Source organism: Carassius carassius, chromosome 21 (assembly GCF_963082965.1).
Source record: "Carassius carassius chromosome 21, fCarCar2.1, whole genome shotgun sequence".
Classification (NCBI taxonomy): Eukaryota; Metazoa; Chordata; class Actinopteri; order Cypriniformes; family Cyprinidae; genus Carassius; species Carassius carassius.
In genome coordinates, this window is record NC_081775.1 from 11,243,742 (window position 1) to 11,261,686 (window position 17,945).

At 36.9% G+C, this 17,945-nt stretch overlaps 1 protein-coding gene across 1 annotated transcript in view; it reads right to left on the reverse strand.

Moving 5' to 3' along the window:
• Positions 1 to 4,181: 4,181 nt before the first annotated feature.
• The window catches only part of LOC132097533 (transmembrane protein 132C-like), a 262,244-nt gene continuing 248,480 nt past the window's right edge, over positions 4,182 to 17,945 (reverse strand). The window contains exons 7-9 of the mRNA XM_059503315.1: positions 11,664 to 11,937; positions 10,155 to 10,346; positions 4,182 to 5,820 (exon numbers count right to left, since the gene is read on the reverse strand). Of these exons, the coding sequence (XP_059359298.1) occupies positions 4,627 to 5,820; positions 10,155 to 10,346; positions 11,664 to 11,937 (1,660 nt within the window). The 3' untranslated portion in view covers positions 4,182 to 4,626. The remainder of the gene's footprint in view (positions 5,821 to 10,154; positions 10,347 to 11,663; positions 11,938 to 17,945) is intronic.

The window sequence follows — 17,945 nt, forward strand, 5'->3', positions numbered from 1 at the left end:
GTAAGCAGTTTTACATTTTAGCGCCATGTCACATTGATTTTATTTAGCATTTTTATTGGCTGGTCAGTAAATGTGGGTCGTAGCAGCAAACACACTGTGTAATGATCATGCTGAATTTCTAAAACCCGAGACACACTACACAATGTTCGACTGTCCCAGACAAAAGATTGGCATTGTGAAACAATTGTGGCTCCTAATCGGTGGTCCTATGTTGTACAGTGCGAGAGGTTCAAAGACGGCCACTGTCACGGTCTTGCGACCAAAGATAGCCTACAATAATTTTCTCACAGTGTTAGAAATTCAGCATGATCATCGCACTGTGTGCTTGCAGCTACAACCCACATTTACTGACCAGCTAATAAAAATGCAACATAGCCCTAAGACATAAAACTGCTTACCCCAAGCTCTTATTCCTTCCTCTTTCACCACTTCCACTTTTTTCAGCACATCTGCAAAAGTGTGATTCATCATGCTCTTTTTATTTACCACTAGCGCATTCTAATGTTTTATTCTTCTATAAAAACATGCATCAGTACAGTCTACATACATGTCCTACCCAAGTTTATTATATCCATGTCGCACAGTGTGATCTGCAACGATCTTATAGGATTGCTAAAGTCATGCACATTGTGTAGAAGGCTTAATACTGTCAGACAAAGATCAGTCTCGGTCACAGCAGCTTTCTTTGAACCTCTCTCACTGTACAACACAGGACCACTGATTAGAAACCCAAGATCACAAAAATCGCCATGGTTGTTTCACAATGCCAATCTTTCGTCTGGGACAGCCAAAAATCATGGAGTGTATGTTTTATCTAATCCTATATGATTACAAATCAGACTGTATGACGATGACATCTAGTGACTTGTAGGCTACTATTAAAAAATAAAATGTCATTAGCATGCGCTAGTAGTAAACAAAAAGAGCATGACAAAGCACAGTTTGGCAGTTGTAGTTTTTATGTTTGCTGAAAAAAGAGGACGTTTTAGTGCCACGTTGCATTGATCAACATGCCATTTTTATTTGCTAGTAAGTAAACGTGGATTGTGGCAGCAAGAACACTCTGCGATGATCATGCACAATTTCTGATACTGTCAGAAAGTGATCGTAGATAGAGCTGGACAATAACTCAATATCAATATGTATCGCAATATTTTTTTTTTTCAATAATGGTGATATGATTTTTAAACACATTTCCAATATTTTGATAGTGTTTCCCATACATTGATATATTTGTGACATTTGACTTTGTTGAATAAATATGAGCACTGCACGTTTCAAAATCATAACACGGCTCGGGTGTTTTATGAATGTATGAATGTATCTCTGAAGGGATTAGACTGTCTTCAGAAAAGTTTGGATAGCATTTTCATTGTATCTGATAAAGAAGCGTTTTTTTTTTCTGCAGCAACTCTTTCATACTATTTATACTGACTAAAGCACATTTGTTTAATCTATAAGAATAATACTTTAAACCTTTAATACTGTTATTTAGCAAGGATGCTTTAAATTGATCAAAAGTGATGATAAGTCACTTATAATGTTACAAAAGATTTCCATTTCAGAGAAATGTTCTTCTGAGCTCTCTATTCATCAAAGCAACCTGAAAAAATTCTACCCGGCTGTTTTCAACATAATAATAAATGTTTTTTGAGCAGCAAAACATGATTTCTGAAGGATCGTGTGACTGGAGAACTGATGCTAAAAATATAGCTTTGAAATCACAGGAATAAATTGTATTTTAAAATATTTTCAAATAGAAAACAGTCATTTTAAATATTTCAAAATGTTACGGTTTTTGCTATATTCTGGATCAAATAAATGCAGGCTAGGTGACCAAAAGAGAAATCTTTCAAAACATTAAAAATCTTACTGTTTAAAAACTTGTGACTGGTATTGTATGTTAGCCTATAGTTTGAAGTAAAATATATTAATATTAATTAGGTAATTCTAAGACAATTATTTGACAGTGATTTCACATTTCTTGTTTGTATGAAGGCTGAATACAAATAAAAGATGAACATTAATTTATTTGTGCTGTTTTATTTGTCTAAAATATTATATGGTTTAATATATTCAGTATTATAGGTGTAAGACTTGGAAAGTTTGTATCCGCAGACATCTGTTGTTTGCATTCTTAGCAGTTTTTACAAGGCTTTTTAAAATAGTGTTCATATCGATATCAGATTTATATTGGATCGCCCGAAATTAAGAAATATATTGTGATATAAATTTTGGCTATATTGTCCAGCCCTAATCGTAGACTATCTTTGGTTGCAAGACCGTGAAATGAGCATCTTTGAACCTCTCACACTGTAAGACATAGGACCACCGTTTAAGAGCCGCGATCACAAAAATCACTACGATTGTTTCACGATGCCAAATTTCTTCTGGGACAGCTGAAAATCTGACAGCTCCTGGAGAGCTTCTGTAGGATGGTCCATATCTCCAAGAGCAGGGTTAGAGACATCTGGTCTAATGGGTTTGAAACAACATGAGGGTGAGTAAATAATGAATTGTAATTTTTTTTTTTAAATTTGCTTGCTAAACTTTACATTTAAATAATATATTTAACAAGTCTCGTAATTATTTACAGTGCTCACATAGCATTAAAAAAAGCATATATTTCAGTTGGTAAATCCAATGTGCATGAACAGTCCTAAGGTCTTGTCTCAATACGAGTGAAACATCAAGGTACATATACGTATACAGGTTTGATGGTTAATTGCAGCATTGAGAGCTGGTGAAATACTCTTGTGTAATAACCACTAAACTGTATATTTGACTGTTTTCAGTTGCAACATACCAATGCAAATATTATGCCTCTCTTTTTACTCTGTACTCTGAGTGTTATTTTAAACACTAAAGGCTAAAAGTCTCCAGTTACAGCAAGAAAATTAAAACATCACTCAAAAGAAGGCGGAATCAGTAAAAGACACAGAGCTGGGAACTTGATAGACGAAGATAAGTAGCATTGCAGCAGTTTTTTATCTAGTTATATGGGATGAGATAACCTAAAATATACAAACCATATACAAACAAGTTTAAAGGCATGAAATATCGATTTGAGTTGAAATAGTTTGGTAAGTAGGATGTAATAAGCAGCATAATGTGCATTCAGCTGGTCATAAGGTCCTAATTGCTCTGTCTGGAATTATTTTCTGATGGTGACTGTACATCATCCTTTACATAATCAGTCCATAACGAACTGGAACAATTTTTTTAATTGTATTTTTTTTATTTTTTTATAATAGTCAACATATTTATTTATCTATCGTTTATTTTATTCAAATATATTTGGGTGAAGTAAATAAAATGTGGCAACATTTCCTTTTAGTTTGTCTTAATTAAACCTGAAATTGGTCAGTAACACTGAGTTTTTGTCTTTTCTTTAATTGGTTGGAAGTGCAGAATCTCTTCCTTTCCTGCTGGCTCTCAGAGGTCTGATGCTGTTAATGATTTTCACTAAAGACTGATAGTTTCCCATTAATAAAACTGAGAAGGAAATACCATTGAGCACTTCCAAGGGGTATCTACTCTAGGTTAATTAGACAATAATTGGCATTTGTGTAGTGAAAGGTTACAATATTTTGGCTTGGAGGATTGCAGCGAAAATGTCACATTAACATGCAGTACAACCATTATAGAATTCATTTGGCCTTTTTCAAGCAAGGCTGTTATCATATGCTGCATAAATATTGGCATCTTCAGACTGCCCTTTTTCCCAATGTTGGAGCTACTTTTCTGAATTAGTCTGGAATTGATAACATTAATGTTTTAGAATTTATAATTGATTTAATTTCTTACACCCAGAACATTTCCATGATCAAATATGACTGGAGCCGAGCTTCCTTTAGTACTTTAATAAGGTTCCTATCTCATTTGAAACAGCTTGTTTCTGACGCTTCAAGCAACAAAAGGTTATAACTGAGATTTGGGAAATATAGTATAATTTAAGCAGATCCTCGAGGAACTGTGTAATTGATTTAGTTAGGCAGTTCTGGGCCGAAAAACATGTTCAGGCTGAGGAAAAGGTTCTGTGACACTCTTTACCAACAAAAAAAGACCAAAACACACATGTCAAACTTAGTGACTCAAGGTCTCTGGGTGTATAATCTAAATATATCCAGAATCTAGCAAGCAATACACTGGCCAGAAATGAAACTGGTAGGGCATCCAAATCCAAACCATTCTATGTGCACTTTATTTACAATGATTCATTATTATTACAATCTTTAATCTACATGTCACCATCTGCATACAGTCATGTAGCCTCATAAGTGAGTGCAGAGCATTGGCAAGCCTGGAAATACGGTTTAGTTTTTAACTACAAAAGGTGCTAAAATAAAATCATTTAAAAAAAGAAGAGAACATAATACAAATGAACATACAAAAAAGATTTGATTCATCTTGTTAAATTGTCATATTTTGCCATAAGTTTGCTGTTCTCTCTGTCTTGGCATTGTCCCACTGACATGTGAAACCAAAAGAATGCTAGACATCCTTTGTTATGTAATGACTGATGTGTTGTGTTCAGTAAGGTTTATGTAGCAGTTGTTCCCTGGCTCTTACTTGTCTCTGTTACGAAGGCAAAAGGGTGAGTTCAGTTCGCACACATTGACTTGACTATGCCACTTCCTTTAAAGCACTGTCGTTTAGCCGCTCCATATAGTTTCGTAGTTCCTTGGAGTCACCAAGCTCAACATCCTGACATACCCACTTAATGTCATTGTCAGAATCAACTCCCAACTTTTCCTTAGCTGGACTAACACTTTCCACTGGGATGGTGGTGAATGTGGTAAACTTCACGCATTTTCTTTTGGTCGTTGGCGAATCACCTTTGCTGTCTTTTCCGGTGCAGACCGTAGTGGTTTCGGCTCCTCGGTGCACCTGGCCTTGAACGTTCTTCTGCAAAGAACCGCCATTGAGAAGGTGGCTCCCTTCCTCTAGCCCTCCTAAGCTGGAATCCATAATGGTGATGTGTTCATCAGTCTGCGGAGACAAACTTACGTGGCTCTCCAGAAGTTCAGCGTCGTTTCCCAGCCACACCCAGTCATGGGCGTGGTTCAAGCTCTCCTGGCCTTCAATCGACATTTCCTTGTGTTGGTACTTGAGGGTATATGAGATGCAATTGATTAGGAAAACCAGAATAGCCAAACAGAAGACGCCTAATAAAGCATACATCCCAATTTCAAGGTCAGTAAGTCCATGAGGTATTTGAAGGTCGTCCTCATCCACGTTATGTCCTCGGGGAAGGTCCACTTGTGCGGGGAAGTCTGAGAAATCATTGGGAATGCCGGGCAAATGGCTCCCATCATCTGAGAGCTTGTCTCCGCCTGGCCTCCTGATGATTGCCGTTTTGGTTGTGGTGGTGATTCTTCTCATGATACCGTCCTCCATGTCTGAGATGGAGCTTCCATAGTAGTGGATGTCCATTCCGGTCCTATCCGGGAGAGATGGATTCTGTCTGCGGTCTCCTGGTCTGTTGTCCATGTCCTCATCCTGGCCAAAGTCACGCGGTCTCAAGGCGCTTTCGCTACGACCGAACTTCACACGGATGTTGCAGTTTCCAGCCGCCAGGACGCTCCGACGCTTAAATTTCTGACACACTTCAGATACCGTCATTTCCACATGCACCAGCAGACCTTGACCCTCGGCTCGTGCAGAAATAACCGGCCACCAGCCTGCTGTGTCTTGCCGTACGGACACTACATCCTCATCCAGAGAGGTAGCGGTCAGAACAAAGTGCTCCGGGTTGTACAGGTCCAGAGGAGCCATGGAGCCGTCACTGAACTGCAGCCATGCACTGATCAGCGCCTCCTACAAAGCGCAAAGAGAAAAACAGAAGATATGTTTGAGTGTAGCAACGATAAATGCATGATACACTCTAAAAAATATATGTTAAAGTAGGGCAGCACATACTGTAGAATTTTAAGGAATTTTTTTTTAAAGGGGTTTTACCAGTATTTTGAATTTTACACTTCATTGCATTGTGTTTTAGAGTTAAAAGAAATGTTGGTACAATTAATGGATTAATTAATGAGCTGCTAGTACTTATTCTGTTATTTTATGTATTTATTTTTTACAGTGTATATTTGTATCATATCAGCTATTGCAGGGGTTCCTCATTCTTCTCCTGGAGGGTCACTTTTCTACAACTAAACACATGTGATGTTGGGGCAGGTATGTTGGGGCAAGTTGGAGCTAAAAAGACACGCTTAAGCTCGGTATTTGATTGTGCATGTTAATTTGCTCTTTTCTCACTTGGATGACTTCGTCATCATCTAATGTTCACCTAAAGTTAATCTTTAAATGCTATCTTTAGCAGACCTGAATATGAATATCCATTTTGTATACCGTAAATTGATGTGTAGCACTTAAAATGGCTGATTTTAGGGTTTATTGTTATTTTTAACCTACTTAGACAAAATAGTATTCAGTACAATGGCATAACTAACAAGTCGAAAATCTCAATGTCTGTCTACAGTGTTTTTTAGCCATTATAGGCAAGCAATGCAAAAGCTGCTTGGAATAAATGTCAAACCTCATAAAATAAGCAGCAAATTAGTTAATTGTTGTGAAAGTAAAAAAATCATGCATATGTACGGACAGTGGATTTTATAAATTTGAATAAGTTTAACTGTACTAAAGCTGTGTGAGTGGCTACTCATCAGGTCTATGTAGTGTGCCTATGTAGGCAGTAAACAATGAGTTACTGTAGCTCCTTCATTTTGTTGTGGAGCCCATGTGTCACTGCATGTTACTCTACTAATATACTGTGTCTGACTCCACACAGCAATCCTTTAATGTAGGCCATGAGATCAGAGTGGTCTCTGCTCTACTTGGTGGGTCAGAAGGAGTCAGATTAAAAGATATGAGCAGATAACACAAGTGCTATTACGGATATGGGGCTGCATATAGGGATTTGCAACACACACGCATCTTAAGCTCTTCACTTACCAAGACATCAATGCTCGCTGTATGCGAATTACATGCTACAAATCCTTCTACGGGGGAGGGAAAACTCCCAGAGCACTCTAATCATGCACTGAGATGGCAAATGAGGGAGGTCAAAATTATATCTGTAATACTTTAAAAGCATACTGTGAGCTCCAGAGGGATTTTGCAGTGTTTTATAAATTCAGGATTGCAATGTGTTTTAAATAGTTTCTTTTTTTTTTGTTGTTGAAATATCTGATTTATTTAGATTTTTGCACCCTTTTGATGGCCAGCATTATTGGAAGATGGACTTGTTTGGTATTAATTAGTGCAAAGCTTTATGCCAGCACCTGAACTGCCATTTTATCACTGGAGTTTCCTATGCTGACATTTGCCTTTTCAAACTTTGTGTGCACATATCTTTCACAATGGATTTTAAATTTGCCATCTGCAACTTACATTTCAAAGTGAATTGTATAATGTAATTAACAGCAATTATGCAAAACATGCGCAAAGCAAACACATTTGGATTCGAGAGAGGTACTTGTGCCCAAGTTTGTTTGTATGGCGCATTTTTTTTTTTTTTTATCACTTACTTTTGACTTTTTTATTAGAAACGTTACTTATAATGAATGGCACTATAATTTATGTTTGTTTAATACTTGTACTGTATATTTTTTGGATTAATCTCCCCAACTCCTTTCAGAAACCTCATGTCACATATAATCATTTGTGAGTTGCATCTCCTGTGTGCTTAATATGAGGAACACTATTTGTGTGATGCACTTGTTCATAGCAGACACATTGCCTATGTAGAGTGTAACAAATCAGTCATTTATAAGGCTCCATTTCAACTACAGACATTTTAAACACATTTACATGGTGCACACCATCTGGGTGTTCTCAGTTCATTTTCAATAGGAGACACGTGGCAGATCACAGATCAGGGACAACGCTGCACACCATGAAAGATAACCGTTACAGCTTGTTGCTCACGTGTGATGGCGAGATCACAATAAAAGCTTACAAACAATCACATACAGTGTAAAATACCATTCAGGTTTTTGAAACCGTTTTAGTGGTAATTGTGCATGAGGATGAGGAATAATACATTTCTCTTTGTTTGAAACTTGAAAACTTGAAATTCATGTGTTCATAAAAAAAAAAAAAGCTCTGGTACTTAATATCCATTTTCATACCAAGTTCCACTAGAATTAATAGAGCCTCTGAGACACACAAACACATGTATGTCTTACTTAATTGAAAGGATTGAACTAACAACAGCACTGCGCTGATGCTAATCTGAGGTATGTCATATTGATTAAGACTGTCAACTAGAAGATAATTATATTGAGTCCAGGTACTGAGGCACTGCACATTCACCACCTCTCCTAAGACCATTAACAAAGCCATAATTAAGCATGACAGATGTAACCATGGGCAACCGTAGTTACTTTCATCCATGGGTTATAAATTACACTTTCGCAAAAATGACCAATGTAGAAAAATGCTCCTTAATAGGTTTTTATAGAAAGAGGGAATTGCAGTGAGTTTCAAAGGCGTCATTATATAATGGACTACAGTTCGTGTATTTTCCAGAGAAACATAGACCAAACTGTTTTCCAAGAGAGTATATCTTACAATGAAACAACATAATCAAAAATAAACGAGCTAAAAGATGTTTTACATGAATAAAACTTAGCCATCATTAGCCTGTCCTGGCCATCATTTCACTCTGGTTCATCCCATTCCACGTAATTGTTATAAGAGTGATCAATTAAAAGGGTTAAGTTCTATAGCTTTGTTGTCAATGGAATTGTGTCTTCAGCACAAGTCATAGACTTCTTTCTCTGATTTGTTCATTTTCTATATGGTTATTTCCTTTTTAGAAACCTTATTTGTGTGGGGGGAAACGTCACATACTGAATCGGTGATCATATTTAAAGGGTTAGTTCACCCAATAATCAAAATTATGTCCTTAATAACTCACCCTCATGTCGTTCAAAACCCATAAGACCTCCGTTTATCTTTGGAACACAGTTTAAGATATTTTAGATTTAGTCCGAGAGCTCTCAGTCCCACCATTGAAACTGTGTGTAAAGTCTACTGTCCATGTCCAGAAAGGTAAGAAAAACATCATCAAAGTAGTCGATGTGACATTAGAGGGTCAGTTAGAATTTTTTGAAGCATCGAAAAAACATTTTGGTCCAAAAAAAGCAAAAACTACAACTTTATTCAGCATTGTCTTCTCTTCCGTGTCTGTTGTGAGAGAGTTCAAAACAAAGCAGTTTGTGATATCCGGTTCGCGAATGAATCATTCGATGTAACCGGATCTTTTTCAACCAGTTCACCAAATCGAACTGAATAGTTTTAAACGGTTCACGTCTCCAATATGCATTAATCCACAAATGACTTAAGCTGTTAACTTTTTTAATGTGGCTGACACTCCCTCTGAGTCAAACCAATATCCCAGAGTAATTCATGTACTCAAACAGTACACTGACTGAACTGCTGTGAAGAGAGACCTGAAGATGAACATCGAGCCGAGCCAGATAACGAACAAAAGACTGACTCGTTCACGAGTCAAGAACCGGTTGCATCGGTTTTCGGATCACTAGTAGTTCTTTCGGACAGTTCGATTCAATAAACCGGTTGAAGAAAATGGTTCACCGGTTCAATGCGAAGCGTTTGAAACGTTTCAGTTCGATTTGGTGAACTGGTTCAAAAAGATCCGGTTACGTTGAATGATTCGTTCGCGAACCGGATATCACAAACTGCTTTGTTTTGAACTCAATGCTGAATAAAGTCGTAGTTTTGATATTTTTGGACCAAAATGTATTTTCGATGCTTCTAAAAATCCTAACTGACCATCTGATGTCACATCGACTACTTTGAAGATGTTTTTCTTACCTTTCTGGACATGGACAGTAGACCGTACACAGCTTCAATGGAGGGACTGAGAGCTCTCGGACTAAATCTAAAATATCTTAAACTGTGTCCCGAAGATAAATGGAAGTCTCACGGGTTTGGAACAACATGAGGGTAAGTTATTAATGACATAATTTTGATTTTTGGGTGAACTATCCCTTTAACTCTTGTAGCTTCTACAGTGATATTTAATTAGATTTAAACAGTATTACAGTAGTGTGTCATAGTGGCACCCATTGGTTCTTCAGGAAAACAGTGAATATTCTGTTTTTGTGCTGTGAAATTACTTGTTTAGGTTTGCTTAGCACTTCCTGTGTGGTAGCCGTGGCGCTGATGGCTCGGTTACTTCCTGTGCTGAGCTGCAGGTTGAGTGCGAGACCACTGACCAACTGCAGGCCCAGTTCAGTGATGGTCACTCGATCATCCACAACCCTCACCGTCTTCTCTGCCAGGATGGAGTCTGACAGCGGGGACAGGACCTAGAGCAGAGCATACACACAAAAGCACATTATTAAATACAAGCATCATAACCAATCTGGGTTGGTGGAGACAGCGCTGCCCACAGGGATTACCTCCAATTACAGGCTGAAACATCAAAAACACAGAGCTGTAAACCCGTCTAGTGATTGATGCAATAAAAATGTGTTACAGACAGTCTCCAGCCTGCCCACACTTTCACTGCAGACGAGCACATATTAGGTATCTGCTCTCAAAGCAGACAGGAAAAACAAAATAAATTCAGATGACTAACGCCTCCTCTGACACATGTACGCTGCAATATCAGCCCACTTTACTGTAGGAAAGTGAGCTGCGGAAAAGGTAACATCTTAGTACTGGCTGTGTTCAACCTTGTAGAAAAGGTATGCTGGGAGTACCACGGTACAGTGATGGTACTTAATGTACAAAATACAGAGTCAAAGACAAAGAAAAGTAAAAATCCAGTTTAAAATGTGATAAGTCCTTAGAAATTAGCTTTTTGTATTCACGCTGGTTTCTATATGAAAATCTTCAATTTAAAAGAATAGAATAGTCCACCCCAAAATTTTAATTTTTCTGACAGTATACTCACTCTCAGGTCATCTAAGATGTAGATGAGTTTGTTTTTTCATCAAAACAGATTTGGAGAAATGTAGCATTGCATCACTTGCTCAACAATGGATCCTATGCAGTGAACGGGTGCCATCAGAATGAGAGTCCAAACAAATGATAAAAACATCACAATAATAATCTTAAGTATTAATAAGTATTAAGTGTCATTTACAAATGAAAACAGTCCAAAACAGTTCTAAGCAAACATATTGGTAGATTTTGATGTGAGAGGACAACAGTGGACAGACTTTTTAACTGAAGAAAGAGTTATTATGGAGTATGGACTCATATTTTGATGACAGTATAAAGTTACAAGTGTGTTTTTTTTTAAAAACCAGCTTTTCACTACAAGAAACTAACTGATGGACTGGAGTTGTGTTGATTACTCGTAGATTCATATTCTGACGGCACCCATTTACTACAGATGATCCACTGGTGATCAAGTGACACAATGCTAAATTTCTCCAAATCTGTTTTAACGAATTACATCTTGGATGGCCTGAAGATAATTTTTAGGTGAACAATGATGCTATAAATGTCTTAACCATCAAATAAAAAGTTAAAACATTTTCTTTTCACCATGAATTAGTGTAAGTCTTTAAGTGTATCTTTCAGTGTAAAAGTATATTTTACAAATTATAATTTAAGAGAGGTTTTGACTTTGAATTGGCAGACGTGGGGTTTAAAATTATTGAAAATATACAAACCTGAATGCTGGTCATGCCTGTGTCCATACCCTCCAAAACACGTCCCTCTCTCAGCCTAGCGATTCGTGGATTCTCTACTTTCAGGAAGTCCCAGACTAACTCCGTAATATCCACCTGCCAATCGCTGCCCAGCATGTGGGTCACCTGACCTCGTGTCTCTGAGGATTCAGCCACAAAGTGTGTGAGCACACGCACCATGGCCCTCTGGTACTGCAGAGTACATGTTTTTCCTCTCCGCTCTTCATCATCGTCATCTTCACTGTCCCGGGTTGACCTGGGAATGGAAAGGATAAAAGTTTGAATCTGCACCAAGAATACAGTCATTATAATTTGTAAATTCAAACATATATATTACCCAATTGTGTTTTGTTACATTATTTTTCCATCTGTAAATGCAGGTTAAATTCATCCATGCCCCCTCTGAGATACATAAACTGTAAATACACCTAAATGCTTTTTCAGATGTAATGTCAAATGTTTTCTTATGTTGGAATGAAAGACACTAAGTACAGGTGAAGTGCTTCTTATTCTTATCCCAAAATACAAAATGGATAACAAGAGTTAAAACTGAACAAAATCTTGTTACTCAAGCTGTGTATGAAAAAAAAATAATAAAAATTTATATATACATATATATATATATATATTTTTTTTTTGTATATATATATATATTTCCTTCTTTTCCATTTTGCATTTACTTTTACTTTCAATACTTCAGTACGTTTAAGATAAAAAAAAAACATTTTGTACTTAAAGTACAATAAATATCAAATACTTTAAGACTTTTACTCAAGTAATATTCTAAATGGTGACTTCAACTTCTAATAATAGATATCTGTACTTTACTTGAGTATGGCTTTCAGGTACTTCATACACCAATGAATCAAAGTTACTTCTTCTTTCTTTGTGTGAACATTTGGGCGGTGTTATGCAAATATTCCCACATAGTGACGTAGACGTGGGGGTCTGTTTAAATGAGGTGTTTTAGGAGGGCGTGGTTGACTCTTTACTTTTATAAAGAATATCTATTTGTGTTTGAGACTTAAGTCTTTGCAACTTTAGGGATCTTATCTGTTTACAAACAGCTTGTAACACTCCAAAGAGAATGGAAAAATTTAAATCACATCAAATGACCCCTTTAACATCTCTATGTCATTTTTTATTAAGATTTAGTTTTTAGTTCATTTAGTTTTCATTTTTGTACTTCAGTTTAAACTTAACAAAAAAGGGAAACTAAGTTTTTTATACTTTTATTTTTTTCAATTAATTATTTCAGTTAATGTTCATTTTATTTCAAGTGATGGCATTTTTTTTATAGGTTTAGTTTAAGCTAACAATAATAAACCTGAAATGCAGAACCATGATGAATTTGACTGCACTGTAAGGTAGTAACTTTCAAAAACTTCTATAATCATGACTTCCAGGTCCAAAGACCTTTTGGGAACATTTTACATTTAATTGTTTTTCCTCAGACTCCAGGTAGTCAAAATATATTGACTACTTAAGAACAATAACATTTGCAAAATGATCCAAACACTGCTCTGCTTCTTCATCCTTTGTAAGAGAAAATAAGTGCAGCCTCATTACGACATGAAAATCCTTCTATGGTCTTTCCATCCTTTAAAAAGGCTTCACGAGAAGGGAAGAGATATTACCAAGTGGCATTTTGTGATTTAGCCATCAGTAGTTCTGGGTGAGATCCCAGTGTCAGCTCTCAGTTATTACCTACACAGGAGGTCTGAAGACCATTCAATAAACAATAGTTTCCACATAGAAGACATTGAAGTCCCTTAAGGGGGCAACCAGCGCCACATATCTCTCTCATACAGCGTCATTCCTTGATATAAACTGGAATAGTCAGACTTTATCATGCCTGCCTGGTGTTGACAGAACACTGTTAACACCAGGGTGTAAAGTGTGGGCATGCCTGGCACTTTACACACTACAGGTTTGGCACAAGCACAAAAACACTCTCTCTCGGGTCAGTTTCTCTATCTCGCACTACACGGACCAACTGGCAGCGCATTTGACAGAGGACGAAGAGCCTTGCGATTCTCTCTCTCATACACACGTATAGCGGTAAACAAATGGATCATCAGTGCCCACTAGCAACAAAGCGTAATGCTGTTACATCAGCAAGGTCATGCCTGTTATGCCATGATAAATATAAATGAGAATGTGTGGAGAGGGAAATCAGCGGTGAATGCAAAACACACACGCTCCTCTGCCACATTTTCAGACGATGAGCCAAAATTGACATTTTCTCCTCTCTTGCATGAAAAATGTCTCCGGGTCAAGTAAAACAAACGTAAGGTGAATTTGCCGTTTTTAACATGCTCGTTCATCCTTGCTAAACATGTTCACATTGTGATAATCACAGAAAAGATGAATGTACTTTGGCATGCGCTGTGTAGACCGGACTGCAGCTGTGAGAGCCAACTCTAGCTCTGGCTAATGAGCATCTGGGCCGCCGAACACATGTTTATAAACTGCTGACAGAGGCCCTTGACTTTCTGTAGTGCTAGGTGAGCATGGCTAGTGGAGGCAAGCTAATTAGTCGTGATGTGCTGACGATGAAGTCCTTCATTTAACAGCATGTGTTTTAGAGGGTACATGTGGAGATGGAGTCATTTGGGTAAGATTTCAACAACATTTAATGTCCTGATACTTCAAAACAACCTTGCCAACAAGAAACAATTAACAGGAGGCCATAAACCGATTGGAGGCTCTAAACCAGACTTAGTCAGCTAAAAAAATCCTGCAAGAAATCATGCAAGAACCTCTTCACCTGCAGAATCCTAAACTGACTGCAATGAAATTAAGCTACTTCATTGGCTGAACTTTTTTAAAGAGATATTCCTTCATCACCATATTCCATCATCATTTACTCACCCTCATGCTGCTCCAAACCTGTATGAATTTCTTTCTGCTGTTAAACACACATGAAGATATTTCGAAGAATGTTTATAACCAGTTAGCCATTGACTTGCATAGCATTTTATTTTTCATATTTCCGTCTATCCCTGCTGATACCATTACAAACATTACAATAGATTGACTTTTAACCATTAAAGCCAAAATGTAGTGTGTTTTGGGACATATTTCAGTAGGATTTAGTGTTTTAACAAGCCACCAATAGGTGACCAATTACCAGTAGAAACCCACAGGCTCCATAACAGTTTCCATTAAAACCAATTCAAGTCCCAATATTATCAGTAAAACCATTACAGATTTTGTGTTGGTGTCTGCTGTTTTTAATATAATATAATATGACCAGAACAAGATAATACAAAAACATGTTACATTTTTGATCGGACATTTCCTGTCAGACTCCTATTGTCCTATGCAGTAAAGACAAAGAAAATATGGTTGATAAAAATAGATATTTTTTAATGGCTTCCATTTATTAATTTCCTTACTGGAACATAAGGATGTAACGATAAACCATGAGCTGGTTGAAAATCGATTCAAATATGTAATGTTTCAAATCAGTTGAGATGCTAAACAAATCACTATTCAATTAGGGTGTAGGAGTTTGAGTGGAGCTTACTGTCTTTAGAAAAGTTTAGATGTTATTTTTTCTTTTCATCTTGCCTCTGCATAATGCATATTAAAGTTCACAAGGGCAGCACTGCTTTGTTTACAGCGGAAACCAAGGAAACGCTTTAAGCGCCACCTGCTGGCAGAAAGTGAAACTTCATCTCGTTCAGCTCGTCTGATGTTTATGTTTCGTGCAGATATTTTTATTTATAGTTTCACAAAACTGAAGTCAAACCATTCAGTTTTTGCTTCAAATTTTGAAATTATACCATCTAATTTAGTATGAAATCTGCTCATGTTGCATGTATGCAGCATCTTTGTTTGGATCATGATTAAATGCAGTGGTTGCCTCTCATTTGAATGGAAAGAGCACAGACAAAGCCTTGTTTTGTTTATATGAAGAGATTTCATTCAATATTACTTATTTATTTGATTTGGGGCTTGTTTTAAAATTTCAATTTAGTTTTGTTATTTACATTTGCATTATATTTAAAATTTGTCACTTAGCAGACGCTTTCAAATTGGGACAATAGAAACAATCAAATCCAACAAAAGAGCAATCATTTGCAAGAGCTGTATTAGTACATAGTATTATTATAGTATTATATTTCCATTTCACAAAGAAATGTGCAGCATTTTGTCCAAGCAAAAAGACACATTTAATTTATAATTTCTTAAATCTCATTTAGTAAAAAAAAAAAAAACAAAAAAAAAAAAAAAATTTTGTGAATCGAAATGAATCGTGAATCGAAAGGAATCGTGAGTTGAGTGAATCGTTACATCCCTACTGGAACATAATTTGATATAGCTTTAGCATAAAGAAATCGCTTTCAATCCAAGTAGGTTTTTGTGAATCTCTGTGAAAAAACTTGAATCTGTTGTGAAATCTGCATGGGGATATCTTTTGCCTTAACATGAAATCACACATGAAACCATGCATTGATTCCTCTTGAATGGTTAAAATTTTCCCACACTTATGTGCCAAACAATAGTAAATCTGGCTGCACCACAAGGCAGTGACAATCAACAATTGTTTAATTGTGACTTTAATGGGACATTTTATCATTTAAACTCTTTCTTGACATTCAAGTAGTTGACATTCATTGGCCAGGCAATTAAACACTGAGTCAAACATTCCCAAACCTGATACCTAGTAATGTCAGCATGGCTATACATAAGAAAAACTTGCCATGCCATTTACACTGAGGGCCCCCCATCTTCAAAAACAGTGTAAATTTAACCACCCATTTTAAATTATTGTTTGACTGAACTAGCAACACCAAGCAGTGTGTGGGTGCTGCTGAATAACTAGTGTGATGAACACTACATCATGAGTGAGTGGGTTCTTGAGGTGTCACCTCGGCAATGTGCATTATTGCCACATCACTGCGACATTAGGATGGACTTTGTGTCTCTGTCACTGAATCAAAATATGATTGCATCAGGTGGCCATCTTGTTAGTGCTTTCCGAGATTGAGGCTGTCTGGAGGACGGCAATCGAGCCCCTCATTAGAGTCCACTCGATCCACACTGACAGACAACCTCCCACTACCAGAGACACAGATCTATGAAGATCCTGCTGGTGTAGGGATTGCTCACTTGTCACATTTAAGTCCAACTTAACTAGTGTTGTCCAAAAATCATCATTATATACTGATCACATGCACCTTAATTTCAACAGAGATTTCAAATCCATGCATGACGTATAGCAAATACACAAAACACTTTACCATTACAAGGTATCAGCAATAAAACAAAAAACAAAAAAACAATCGGAGAACAACTTTCTCTTCATTTGCATTTTTTGGGTGTTGTTGTGGTGTTGCCAGCTACTGTAGTTACTAGCTGTTCCAAATTAATAGAGCATGCTCTTAAATTTCTATGATATTTAGATCATGCATGAGTTATGATATGAGCATTTGGAGGAATGGGGTGGGTTAAGAAATTGGCACTTTATTTGCGAGGTGAGTTGGGGCGGGTCACTAAAAACATATTTTTTTTAAATCCATTTATGTTGCGTGGAATTTAGTGGTGGAAATTTAGATTCTTTCAAGAGATTAGTTTATTTTCAATTCGTTCACCAATGATTCATTCACTGATTTGTTCAGTGACCATTTCTTCATATTACACAAATACACCACAGCAGGTGGCGACAAAGAGTGTCTTGTATTATGTCTTAAGTCAACGAACGTATTTACTTGTGACAAAAACTGATTTGGCTTTATTAAAGTGTGTGTATGATCGCATTAAATAAATAGTCTAAATAAGTTGTTCCGATGAACAAAGCACAAGGTTTTCTTGCATAATTAAACATTTTAATTAGTTTGGTCAGAGAGTTCATATATTATATATTCACATTAATAGATCGGGGATTAAACGTGGAGTTATGTTCTGTATACTAAATACGAAAACGAGCATATGTGCACCTATATCTGCGCTTTGTATCTGCTGATTGCTGATCGAGATTTACATGCTTGGCCGACTGACCCTGTATACTCTCATTCATTTCGTTCTCGAACGAGATGTATCAGTTCATTCAACTTGTTCACCTACGAGAAGATCGTATTCGTTCATTACATTCAACAAATCACATGCTCCGTCACATCTTGAGTAACTCTTTGACAGGATGAAACAGTTCACAGAGCTGTTCACGGGCTGAGCCTTCGCTTCTAATAGCGCCGAGCTTGCGCGCTGCTGTGGAGGGAGGAACTTCAGTGAACGAGAAATATGAGTCAATGGATT